Source organism: Globicephala melas, chromosome 1 (assembly GCF_963455315.2).
Source record: "Globicephala melas chromosome 1, mGloMel1.2, whole genome shotgun sequence".
Lineage (NCBI taxonomy): Eukaryota > Metazoa > Chordata > Mammalia > Artiodactyla > Delphinidae > Globicephala > Globicephala melas.
Genome location: NC_083314.1, coordinates 40,611,134 through 40,624,755, shown reverse-complemented (window position 1 = coordinate 40,624,755; position 13,622 = coordinate 40,611,134). Strand labels below are relative to the sequence as shown.

The 13,622-nt window shown below is 39.8% G+C and overlaps 1 protein-coding gene across 40 annotated transcripts in view; it reads left to right on the top strand.

Moving 5' to 3' along the window:
- The first annotated feature begins 369 nt into the window (after nucleotides 1-369).
- Nucleotides 370-13,622, top strand: part of LOC115861825 (uncharacterized) — a 93,725-nt gene continuing 80,472 nt past the window's right edge. For 21 of the 40 annotated variants that reach the window (XR_009563120.1, XM_070043753.1, XM_060294708.1 and 18 more), the window contains exon 1: nucleotides 383-496. Coding sequence is in view for 20 of the 40 variants with exons in the window: in XM_070043753.1 (XP_069899854.1) it covers nucleotides 389-496 (108 nt within the window). In the remaining 20 variants the exon portion in view is untranslated. Of the gene's footprint in view, nucleotides 497-1,679; nucleotides 1,831-13,622 lie in introns of all 40 variants that reach the window. The other 19 variants (XR_009563132.2, XR_009563128.2, XR_009563116.1 and 16 more) reach the window with 1 other exon arrangement.

Below are 13,622 nucleotides of genomic sequence, written 5' to 3'. Positions count from 1 at the left end.
AGTGAAGGGGTAGGAAGTCAAGGGCCACGGAAAACTTCCTGACTTTTGGGTCAAGATCAGATTCTGGTTAATCAAGGAGGGCTTCCAGGAGGAGGGTCTGGGGCTTCTGGGAGCCTCCAATGAGGCTCAGTTGCTCTCGTTTTTTCATCCCTATCTCAACAATCAACTTTTCTCAGTACAAAGGGATATAAAACGGGCTCCGACTCTACGAATGGGTGATTGGGGTCATCTCCCCACGTTTTTCACGATCTGAGGACTGGTCCCTTTAAGGCATCGAAACTCAGTGAACGTTCTACGGCCGGCCTAGCGGTCTTCCCGAGGCGCGCTTACGTCACCTTTCGGGGAAGCGGCTGACGTCAGCGCGTCCTCGGCGAGTGGGGGCGGAGCCATGACTCACCCGGCCGGCGGCCCTGGCCCGGCTGCACAGAGTGCACGTGAGCGCGCGTCGCGCTCGTTTCTAATTTTAGCTCCGGCGGCCCTGGTGGGGTCCGGCGAGGTAAAGGCGGGCAGAGGGGACATGGGGGCTGGGGGCGCGGTTCTCCCGGTCCCTTGCTGCCCCGCTGTTGGTCCTCCTGGAGGACGGGTCCCGGCCTGAGCCGCTGGAACGCCGGCGCTTCCTTAGGCCAGGGCGAGGGGTCTCCTCCGCGTGCCAGCCCAGCCCTGAGCTCAGCGTAGGCGTTCAATAAACGAATTGGGGTTCCCTCCTAAATGCGACTCGGGACTTCCCAGAGAGGAGTAGGGTTCTGGAAAGTTCCCTGGTGGATGGGGTGCGGTGTGGACTGAAGTCAGAACAGGAGCGGGGCTCGGCGAGGGCTCGGGCAGGCGGTGTGGACCGAGCCCATCGGGGCGTCGGTCCTAGGTGACCTCGGTGGGGCGGTCGCTCAGCCTTTATGAGCGGGGCCCCGGGCTTGTCCGGCGTCGCCAACAGTGGTTTGGGGGGGGCGGCCGGGCCCCCACTGAGCCGCCGTGTCTGAATCAATGGCAGTGGTAGGGATGGTGCCTTCGGTGGTGTGAAGACTGTCCAGGGGTCGGGCTAAGCTCAGAGGCCTGAAGGTCACCGGTTGAGGAGACAGCGCCCAAAACAGGCGCTGCATCCTGAGCCCTGGGAGTACCGAGGTGACCTTCCAGGAATCAGATAAAAGCTTCGTTTTAAAGGAAGCAGGCCCAGACGTCTTATAAAATCGACACTTTCCCGTTCTTTGGGGCGGGGGGAGGCCGGAGGCGGGGAGGGAGTTATGGAAAGAAGCTGTCAGCGTAAAGTGGACTACAATTTTGACTTTGCAGAGCAGCCTGACGTATCACAGTGACCTGCATTCTGTTGGTGTGGCATCCTCAGGTTTCACAGGGATTGTCTGTGTAGGCAGCTTATAAAACAGTGTTCAAGGAACCTTTGACCTTATTAGGTGAAGGGTGTTAGATGTTACAAAAGAATATTAAATAGAATGATAAACTGGGAATGTCAGATGGTAGTAGGGGAACATTTTCTAATTGTTGGATCATTCAAATTTGTAATGCAAGTTTTTGAAGGCTATAACCTTAAAAAAAAACCTTTTCATATGCCCTTTTCTTAGAAAGAAATGGTGGAAAGTTGTGGAATAAAGGTAGCTTTTAGCATTATGACATGAATGAATGACAGAAATCCATAAATCAAATGTGTAGTTTTCATTTCTTTTTTCCAGAAATACCACATTGGCCTTGGTAAATTGGAGATTTTTCAGATATAAATATGGAAACTGCAAGAGTTTAGGGCATTATTCCTTATTCGGTATCCATCTTAACAGTTTAAAAAGGACTAACAGTTTACAATCCAACAACTGAATACATCCAGAGGTATGTGTAGTGTTTTATATTGTTCTATAGCAACAATAGTCTCTCTGTCCTAATTTTGGGGAGTTGCTACCACATATTCCTCAGTGTAATGCGTATTTGGGGAGGGACTTAAATTGAGCAGGTGTGAATGATGATGAATCATGTTCTCAAACTGAGCTAATTTCCCTTTGTGTGGGTTATTGTTGTGTGTGTATATAATAGATTATAAAAACCTGAATGTAAAGTTTTCACATTCAGAAATTAAGGTTTTTAGTCTGGAAATTGAGTTCTTGCTTTAAAAATACTAACCTTGGAATGGACCACCTGCATCCTGAAGACAGCCTGTTAGCGTTTCTGTGAAGTCTTCCCTTTCCCCAAGTTGTCCCTGCTTTCTTTGAGTCACATCTGTTATTCGGTTGTTCACTGTGCTGTGATCGTTCACTTACGTGTTTCTCCCACTAGACTAAACTCTTGGGGCTATGAACTAGTATCTATCTTTGTATCTCTAGCATCTAGAATAGGGCTAGCATGTAGTAAGAGCTACAGTTTTTGTAGTTTTGTTTCATTGAGTAAATGTGAGTTTTCCAAACCAGATTGCCCATTTGGGGAAGGGAGAGTTTTTTTTTATAGTTGAGAGGACTGGGCAGTGGACCTATATTGCTGCTGTAGGGGACATGGTTCCCTTCTTTTCCAGGCCCACCTTAACCTCTCCCCCAGTCCCACCACCACCACCCATGAGGAAGGAGCCAAGGCAAATAAAACCAACGACCAGACTCTTAAGTTATTTTGGGATCTCAGTAGTGTGCTGTAGTTTTAGATGCAAGATGATAGAACTTTGTCTGCTCTCCAGGCCAGAACTAATCCACACACTGGCATTAGTCAGGTTCTTTTCACAGAGGAATTGGCCAGTCTTTACTCTTTTAAAAAATGGGAATTTCAGAACCTCCACTGCATCTGTGGATAGTTAAGACTGGTTGCTAAATGAAATGTTTACATTTGAAATGGAATCAGTTTCTGCACAATGATATTTCATGCTTATCCTGAGAAAAGATTTAAGAATATAAAATGAAGATATTATTCTCTTCCTTAAAATTGTCAAAAGGAGGGGATATTTACAATAAAGCGTTACTAGCCAAAACTCTTAGTAAACTGGAATTGATGCCACACTTAATTTTATGAAAGGCTGACAGCAAAATAAATTGCTATGAGAGATTTAGTTTTGAAAATACATCATGCATTACAGTGATTACTAGTATTTTCTGTAAAAACTCAGTACCACTGCGACATCCTAAATCAGAAGGGCCACATTTTTACATCCACTGTGTTTAAGTCAAGAAAAAATGATGTATATTTGGAAGATTTTTTAACAAGATTTTTTTTTTTTTTTTGCTGTACGCGGGCCTCTCACTGCTGTGGCCTCTCCCGTTGCGGAGCACAGGCTCCGGACGCGCAGGCTCAGCAGCCATGGCTCACGGGCCCAGGCGCTCCGCGGCACGTGGGATCTTCCCAGACCGGGGCACGAACCCGCGTCCCCTGCATCGGCAGGTGGACTCGCAACCACTGCGCCACCAGGGAAGCCCTTTTAACAAGATTTTAATTAGGGTTTTAGAAAGTGGTTCAGCTGAATTTTCCCATACAAAGAGTTACATGAGAGAGATGAAACAGAGAAGTAGCTTTCGTGATAATAGGGGAGAACACTAGAAGGAAAGAACAAGGGACTCTTTGCTGTTGACTAGGTAAAGCTTTGACAATTCCTACACATGTTCCTACCACCCTCACCAAAAATACATCTTTAGGTCCTGTTTTACCTGCATTTTTTCCTCAAAAGAGAGCCTTCTGTAATAATAATAAAAATAATGTCGACAACAAGTTCTATTTATTGATCACTATGTGTCAGATACTGTGCTCAATGCTTTGTGAAATTATTTCAGTTAATCCTTGCTACAATCCTGTGCTAAATGGATTTTTAATTATTTCCATTTTATAGGCTCAGGGAGGTTAAAGGGCTTGCTTAAGGTCACATAGTTATTAAGAAACAGCCATGATTTGAACCCAGGTTGTGTTAGGGTTCTCCAAAGAAACAGAACCAATAGGATGTGGATATATGTTTGTGTATATATAATATATACATATATAGAGAGATTTATTATAAGGATATAAGGAATTGGCTCATTTGCTTATGGAGGGTGGCAAGTCCCAAAATCTGCAGGGAGAATTGCAATCTGGAGACCCAGGAGAGCCAAAGGTATCATTCCATTCTGGGTCCAAAAGGCGGGAAAAAGCCGATGTTCCAGTTTGAAGGCCATGAGGCAGGAAGAATTCCCTCTTACTCGAGGAGTCAGCCTTTTTGTCTCTTCAGGCCTTCAACTGACTGAGGGCCACCTACGTTATACAGGGCAATCTACTTTAGTCGTCTACCAATTTAAGTGTTCATCTCATTGAAAACCCACCTCACAGAAACGCCCAGAATAATATTTGACCAAATATCTGGTTAATAAATAAGTTATCATTCAGATCCATTTGATTTCCAAAGCTCATGCTTTTAATGTTATTTCACAATGTCTCCCTCCCACTCTAGGTTTCGCAAAGTAGCTTTAACCCTGGATCTTTTCCCCTCTCACCTGGAATGTCTATCAAAGTTCACCCCACTCATACCAGATGAACACCTAATTAGTGCAGGTGTTTGAATATCAGTAACCAACTCAGAATCCCTTTCCTAATAGCACACACAACACAGCCATTTTCTTCCTTACAATAACTTCCCAGCCTCCTGATTATACTCCAAGCATTCTGATTTTCTATGCATGTAACTCTGAACTAATTCCCACCACACTAGCAAGTCTTACCTGACTCCTTCTTCATCCTCTTCCTTGACATCTTTGAAGACACCAAGCCCTGATGGTACAGCCCAGCGAGCCCGTGAGCTTCCCTTCTCTCAGCTCCCTCCTTAGGACCAACCTTTCTTATCGTTTACTCTTGACTCCTGCCATCATTGTCACTGTCATTTTAGAACTCTAACCTCTACCCCTCCCCCCAAAAGAAGGAACTCACTGCGGGGATTTCACTTGGTTGAGTCTTGTGAACCCACATCCCAGAGATTACTTATTTAAAAGTACTTCCATGATCTATGTACTTTTAATAAATACTGTTTATTAAATTTATTTACTTGGTTACCATTTTAGAAAGAATAAAAATTCTTAGGGTAATTTTTGCCTAATTGGCACTGTTCTCCTGCATCCTAGGACATCTTATACAGTTATCGTGGATATCATTATGCCAGTCCTTCAGCATTTTTTCATGAACAGTTTCAGAGCATTTGTTTTTAGCAAGTTAATTGTCCTTTAATATCCAGATAGTCATTTCTAACAAAGTAATGCTTTGCATACTTTCTGTCTCATAGATATTTATGCTGTTTTTCATTGTTACGTATTATTAAGATAAAAACATTAGAAAACATTCAAAAAAACACATGGACAAAATCAGATTTTTATTGACATTCAAGAGATACAGTCAAGCCTGACAAGCTTTTAAAACTGAAAATTTTAAGACAGATTTTGGAAGATGAGCTGCTTTGAGAGAGGGCAGTTGTTACAGAGAGTTGTCACATATTATCACTTAAGGGATAGTTCATTCTTCCAAAAGTTAATTTACCGAGCACAACACACTTAAAAGGGTATTTTTATCAAAGCCACAAATAAAAACACATTCCTCTCCCATATTAGAAAAAAATCAGGTATGTATTTTTTGATTGACAATTGACATCTGCCACAGATATATTACTTTAATCAAGGCAAGAGAACTCTTCTTGTTAAACAGTATATTTCTTATAGGTTTTCCAGGGCTTGGAATTACATTACCTCTCCTAATTTAAATTGACTTGGTGGCCTTTGGTATGTCTGGGAGAATAAAAACAGGGGGTATTAAAGTAGGAATCATAAAAATCTGAGAAGTTTGATGTGTAATTTGGTACTATTTTTACAAGCCAAATTCCAGTGGCAGGGAAGTGACTTTGGTCTCTAAAACAATTCTGAGGCTGGGTCCTTTGTAAATAGTTTCTTGGGTGTATTTGCTTCTATTGAAGCTTTAATAAAGAAGAGACATCACTTAATTACCCTTTTCTGTGTTCTTAATAGTGTTTTTTTAAAACCCAGTTTTGTTGAAAACAATCATTTCTTTTTCTTTGCCTTTTTTGGAAGCTGAGCTACAATTATGTTTTAGAACGCAGTTGAATCTATCAAGTAATGAAGCTAACTGGTAATTTTTTGTCCTTAAGTATTAAATGAGGAGTTTTCAGCATACTATGTAAGCAGGATTTATGGTAGTATTCTGGAAGTTTAAATCTTTGAAATTTTTAAGAGACTTAGATTGTAATTTTCTGAGATTTTAAAAAAAATAGCATTGCTTTAACAACATTATGGTTATAATAAATGTTTTACAATCCAAATTCTTATTTTTAAAAAATATAACATTTTAATATCCTATTTTAAAATATTGATATATTTATTGAATTATATAACATTGGATTATTAGCATTATAAATAAATACAAAAATTTACTAGACCTGCTTTACTTATAAAAATAAAATTGGTCTTGTAACCTAAATTGTAAATTGTGTTTTAAATTTTGTTTTATTTTTAGCTGGGTAGTTAAGAGTTCAGGCTTTTTTTTTTTTTAAGTCGGGTGTGTACTGAGGTAATTTACATGTAATAAAATTCATCATTTTAGGTATAAAACCTATGAATTTTGACAAACATAGTCATATAATCATTTCCACAATAAAGGCAGAACATTTCCGCCACCCCAGAAAGCTGACTTGTGCCTGTTGTAGTCAATCATTTTCCTGAAAATAGAATTTAAAAGTAAATTAATGAAATAAGACTTTAAAAAACATAGCTGGTACACTGGTTTGGGGGCCATTATTGTAAGCTGGATGATAACTTTAGTGGGAAGGAAAATGTAATGGAAACAAACCTAAGATTTTTAATATATTACTCTAAAATGATTGGGTAGAAGTGTTACAAACAAAACATAAAGGACTGATTTTATTGTGTTTTAGTCCATCTCCCTGATGTATGTTTACTTTTCTTCACTCTATGTCCATCTCCCCAAATATCCTGATGTGCCTAAATCCTTAAGACATTTTCTCTTGCAAGCTTGTATTTTAGTCTTTTCAGTGAATATTAAAAGTGGAATATTGTTTCTGCCCACCTGAAATAAGCAACGGCAAGGACCATGTCATCTTCATTTGTTTATTACCATCTCTTCCATAGAAAAGAAGCTGAAATATTTGTTAAATGGATGAAATTTTACTTTCACTTGGATGGTTTCAAGCTGAGCAGAGAGTGATCTGGGAATGACTTGGATTTTCTCAAGTAAATTTTGAGAGTATTGTTAATACTAGATTAAAACTTAAAACTCATTTAAAAACCTAGGTTTTAGAGTTGGATCTAAATTTGAATACTGCCTTTGTCATTTAGCTATGAAACTTCAGGCAAATTCATTTCTCTTAACATTGGTTTTCCTATCTATAAAAGTCAGAATAAAAAAAATGAAACAAAATACATGTCTCATTAAAACTCTATGAGGGGGCTTCCCTGGTGGCGCAGTGGTTGAGAGTCCGCCTGCCGATGCAGGGGACACGGGTTTGTGCCCCGGTCCGGGAAGATCCCACATGCCGTGGAGCAGCTAGGCCCGTGAGCCATGGCCGCCGAGTCTGTGAGTCCGGAGCCTGTGCTCCGCAATGGGAGAGGCCACAACAGTGAGAGGCCCACGTACTGCAAAAAAAACAAAAAAACCCCAAAAAAACAAAAACCCTCTATGAGGGAGAATTTGAGATTAAAGCACTTGGCACAGTGTCTTGCTCATAGCTTAATTCTTTAAAAAAATTTTTTCATTGAGGTATAGTTGACTATAGTTGTGTTAGTTTCAGGTGTACAGTGAAGTGATTTAGCAATATGTATATTCTTTTTCGGATTCTTTTCCACTATAGGTTATTACAAGATATTGAATATAGTTCCCTGTGCTATATAGTAGGTCCTTGTTGTTTATCTATTTTAAATATCTTAAAAAATATGTTTGTTTATTTATTTATTTGGCTGCACTGGTCTTTGTTGCGACATGCGGGATCTAGTTCTCTGACCAGGGATCAAACCAGGGCCCCCTGCGCTGGGAGCATGGAGTCTTAGCCACTGGACCACCAGGAAAGTCCCTATCTATTTTATATATACTAGTGTGTATCTGTTAATCCCAAAGTCCTAATTTATTCCTCGACTACCTTCCCCTTTGGTAACCATAAGTTTGTTTTCTGTGAGTCTGTGAGTCTGTTTTTGTTTTGTAAATAAGTTCATTTGTATCATATTTTAGATTCCACATATAAGTGATATCATGTAATATTTGTCTTTCTCTGTTTGACTTCATTTAGTATGATTATCTCTGGGTTCATCCATGTTGCTGCAAATGGCACTATTTCCTTCTTTTTATGGCTGAGTAATATTCCATTGTGTGTGTGTATATATGTGAATATATATATATATATACACACACACACACACACACACACCACATCTTCTTTATCCATTCATCTGTTAATGGACATTTGGCTTGATTCCATGTCTTGGCTATTGTAAATAGTGCTGCTATGAACATTGGGGTGCATGCATATTTTCAAATTAGAGTTTTTGTCTTTTCCAGATATATGCCCTGGAGTGGAATAGCTGGATCATATAGTAACTCTATTTTTAGTTTTTTAAGGAAGCTCCATACTGTTCTCCATAGTGGCTGCACCAATTTTCATTCCCACCAACACAGTGTAGGAGGGTTCCCTTTTCTCCACTCCCTCTCCAGCATTAATTATTTGTAGACTTTTTGATGGCCATTCTGACTGGTGTGAGGTGATACTGCATTGTAGTTTTGATTTGCATTTCTCTAATAACGATATTGAGCATCTTTTCATGTGTCTGTTGGCCATCTGTATGTCTTCTTTGGAGAAATGTCTATTTAGGTATTCTGCCCAGTTTTTGATTGGGTTGTTTGTTTTATTGATATTAAGCAGTATGAATTGTTTGCATATTTTGGAAATTAATCCCTTGTTCACGTCATTTGCAAATATTTTCTCCCAGTCTATAGGTTATCTTTTCATTTTGTCTATGGTTTCCTTTGCTGAGCAAAAGCTTTTAAGTTTAATTAGGTTCCATTTGTTTATTTTTGCTTTTATTTCCATTACTTTAGGAGATGGATCCAAAAAAATATTTTTGTGATTTATGTCAAAGAGTGTTCTGCCTGTGTATTCCTCTAGGAGTCTTATAGTATCTGGTCTTACATTTATGTCTTTTTAAAAAAATTTTATTTATTTATTTTTGGCTGCATTGGGCCTCATTGCTGCACTGGGTCTTTGTTGCTATGTGTGAGCTTTCTCTAGTTGCGGCAAGCAGGGGCTACTCTTCGTTGTGGTGTGCAGGCTTCTCATTGCAGTGGCTTCTCTTTTTGTGGAGCGTGGGCTCTAGGTACGCGGGCTTCAGTAGTTGTGGCGTGTGGGCTCAGTAGTTGTGGCTCGTGGGCTCTAGAGCACAGGCTCAGTAGTTGTGGCACACGGACTTAGTTGCTCCACAGCATGTGGGATCTTCCTGGACCAGGGATCAAACCATGTCCCCTGCACTGGCAGGTGGATTCTTAACCACTGCACAACCAGGGAAGTCCACGTTTAGGTCTTTAATCCAGTTTGAGTTTATTTTTGGGTATGATGTTAGAGAATGCTCTAATTTCATTCTTTTACATATAGATGTTTAGTTTTCTATTTGTAGACTTTTTTTGTTGTTGTTGTTTTTGGCGGTACGCAGGCTTCTCACTGTTGTGGCCTCTCCCACTGCGGAGCACAGGCTCCGGACGTGCAGGCTCATCGGCCATGGCTCACGGACCCAGCTGCTCCGTGGCATGTGGGATCATCCCAGACCGGGGCACGAACCCATGTCCCCTGCATTGGCAGGTGAACTCTCAACCACTGCACCACCAGGGAAGCCCTATTTGTAGACTTTTTAAGATGGCCATTCTGGCCTGTGTGAGGTGATACTTCATTGTAGTTTTGATTTGCATAAGAAATATATTTTTAAAATAGATTTTGAGCTAACCTTTAGAAAGATAAATTTTTGTGCTATTATCTCTTTTGTGTCCAGTAGAATATGTTTATTTACACATAAATAGCTAAATCACTGACATCCTAAAATTCAAAACCTTAAAAGTAGACTTTTGTTTGTATAGTATTATTAACTGTTCTTTTCCAGGAAGCTTATTAATAAGATTATTTTTCAAAGTAATAAACTGCCTGCCTGCCACTTACAGGCCCGTTATTACTGTGCTAGCATTTCTGTTGTCTTTAGGAGAGTCTAGAAATGTTTGAAATTGAAGCCTGGAAAATGCCACGGTAGTCCGATAGAGTCCTTGGTAACATTTTTATTCTCACCTGAAGTAAATTATTATATATTAAATGGAGATTCAATGAAATAATATTTCTTCACAGTTATATCTACATTTAGCATTGCTATAAAAACATATCTAGCCAGTTTTTTTATTTTTCATGACTACTATTAATTTTTGGCTCTCTTTAAAAATAGAAAAATGTTTTTCGCAAATTTAATATGACTTATAAACAATGGTCTCTGAAGTACTGATTGACATATTCCTGTAACTATAACTCATAAATTTAGAAATAATCTTTGTAAGTGAGAAAATGTCACAGATTTTAAAGAGCTTTTTCCTTTGTAAAGTTTTCCCCAAATTTAGCAAACTATTATGACTTCAGAAAAATCTATACATTAAAAATTTTCAGGAGTGACATCAGCAAGATGGCGAAGTAGGAAGCCCTGGACCCTTCTTCCCCTGCAAACAAACACACCAATTCAGCAACAGTTCATGAACAAATTCACTTTGTGAGAAATCCAGAAATTAAATGAAAGGCTCTTGTACCCTGTCTGAGTGCAAAACCAGGCTCACCTAAGCCAATAGGGAGATTCAGGACACCTTCTCACCATCATCCCTGCCCCCAGCATAGTGCCATATAATCAGGAAGAGACCCCATAGCTCCCAACTTCTCCCAGGAAAGGGAAGGCACTGGTTTGTGTATCCAGCACCCCAGCTTTTCAAAGGGGGCTCCCCAGAGGACTGGCTTCTGTTTTGCAGGTCTTGGAACTCTGGGGGGTCTGGTACAGTCTAGCTACCCGATGGAGAATAGAGACAGAGGCTTGGGCTGGTAGATGTCATAGATCCTTTTTCCTCCTCAGCATAGAGTGAACAGATGAAATATTCTAGCTCTCATCTACCCCTTGGGAGGGAAAGAGTAGATCCATGTGTACAGAGAACCAACTTCTCTGGGGTTGATCAAAGAACTAGAATCTGTCCTGCCAGTCTTGGAACTCTGATAGATCTGATGCAATCTAGCTGCTTAGGAGAGAATGGAGATAGGCTGTGGTTTGGGCTAATAGATACAATTGCTACCCCTGGCACAGCACAGAGCAAGTGGACAAAGCTGTAACTTCCTGCTTCTTCTTGGAGAGCGAAAGCGGTGGTACAGGTCCCCAGAATCTCTGGAAGGGCTGACTGATGGGAGTCTTCTCTTGTACAGGGCCAGTCCATGAGGACTGGGAGAGATGCCTGCTTTGTCTATGCACATACACCAATATAGAGAGACAAGGAAAATGAAGAATTAGGCAAAGGTTTTCCAAACAAAGGAGCAAGATAAATCTCCAGAAACCAACCCTAACTAAATGGAGTTATATATTTACCTGACAGAGAATCCAAAATAACTTTCATTAATGATGCTTACTGAGGTCAGGAGAAAAATGCATGAACAACGTGAGAGTTTCAGCAAAGACACAGAAAATATTTGAAAGTACCAAACAGAAATCATGGAACAGAAAAACACAATGATTGAACTGAAAAATTCACTAGAGGGGTTCAAGAGCAGAAGAAAGGATCAACAAACTCAAAGACAGGTCATTATTGGAAATAATTCAGTCAGAGGAGGAAAAAAAGAATGAAAGAGAGTGAAGAAAGCTTAAGGGGCTTAGGGGACTTATAGGATAATCAAATAGATTAATATACACATTATGAGAGTCCCAGAAAGAGAAGAGATGGGGAGAGAAAGGACCAGAAAGCTTATTAAAAGAAATAATATCTGAAAACTTCCCAAATCTGGGGAAGGAAATGGATGTCCAGATCCAAGAAGCACCCTGCCCCCCCCAAAAAAAGATTAAGATAAACCCAAAGAAATCCACACTGAGACACATTGTAATCAAATTGTCAAAAGTCAGAGACAAAGAGAATTTTGAAAGCAATAAGAAAAAAGTAACTTGTCACATATAAGACTATCAGTGGATTTTTCAGCAGAAACCTTGCAGGCCAAAAGAGAGTAGAGTGATATATTCAAAATGCTGAAAGAAAAAAAAGAAAGCCAACCAAGAATACTCTGTTCAGCAAAACTGTGCTTTAGAAATGAAGGAGAGCTAAAGATTTTCCCAAATAAAAGCTGAGGGAACTCATGACTTCTAGACCTACCTTACAAGAAATGCTAAAGGGAATTCTTCAAGTTGAAATGAAAGTGTGCTAAATAGCAACATAATAGCATAAGAAAGTATGAAACTGTGGTAAACATAAATGTAAATGTAATAAATGTAAAAAATAATAAAGATACTTAGATATAAATTGTGACAACAATAACATAAAGTGTGTGTGGGAGATGTTAAATTATGCAGTTTTTGTATGTGATTGAACTTAAGTTGTTATCACCTTTATTTTTAATTTTTTAACTTTTTTGTTCTGACAGAAATATTTTTCTCATAAAGTGTGACCAGTAGTATGCTACTGTGATTTAAAAATTTTTTTTATTAGATCTTTATTGGAGTATAATTGCTTCACAATACTCTGTTAGTTTCTGTTGCACAACGGAGCAAATCAGCCATATGCATACACATGTCCCCATATTCCGTCCCTCTTAAGCCTCCCTCCCATCCCCCGATCCCATCCCTCTAGGTCATGGGAAAGCACTGAGCCGATCTCACTGTGCTATGCTGCTGCTTCCCACCAGCCAACTATTTTACATTCGGTAGTGTATATATGTCGATGCTACTCTCACTTTGCCCCAGCTTCCCCCTCCCACGCCATGTCCTCAAGTCCATTATCTATGTCCACCTCTTTATTTCTGCCCTGCAACTAGGTTCATCAGTACCATTTTTTTTTTTAGATTCCATATATATGTGTTAGCATATGGTATTTGTTTTTCTCTTTCTGACTTACTTCACTCTGTATGACAGACTCTAGGTCCATCCACTTCACTACAAGTAACTCAATTTAGTTTCTTTTTATGGCTGAGTAATATTCCATTGTATATATGTGCCACATCTTCTTTATCCAGTCATCTGTTGATGGCCATTTAGGTTGGTTCCATGTCCTGGCTATTGTAAATAGAGCTGCAATGAACATTGTGGTACATGGCTCTTTTTGAATTATGGTTTTCTCAGGGTATATGCACAGTAGTGGGATTGCTGGGTCATATGGTAATTCTATTTTTAGTTTTTTAAGGAACCTCCATACTGTTTTCCATAGTGGTTGTATCAATTTACATTCCCACCAACAGTGTAGGAGGGTTCCCTTTTCACCACACCCTTTCCAGCATTTATTGTTTCTAGCTTTTTTGATAATGGCCATTCTGACCAGCATGAGGTGATACCTCATTGTAGTTTTGATTGCATTCCTCTAATAATTAGCGATGTTGAACATCTTTTCATGTGCCTCTTGGCCATCTGTATGTCTTCCTTGGTGAAACG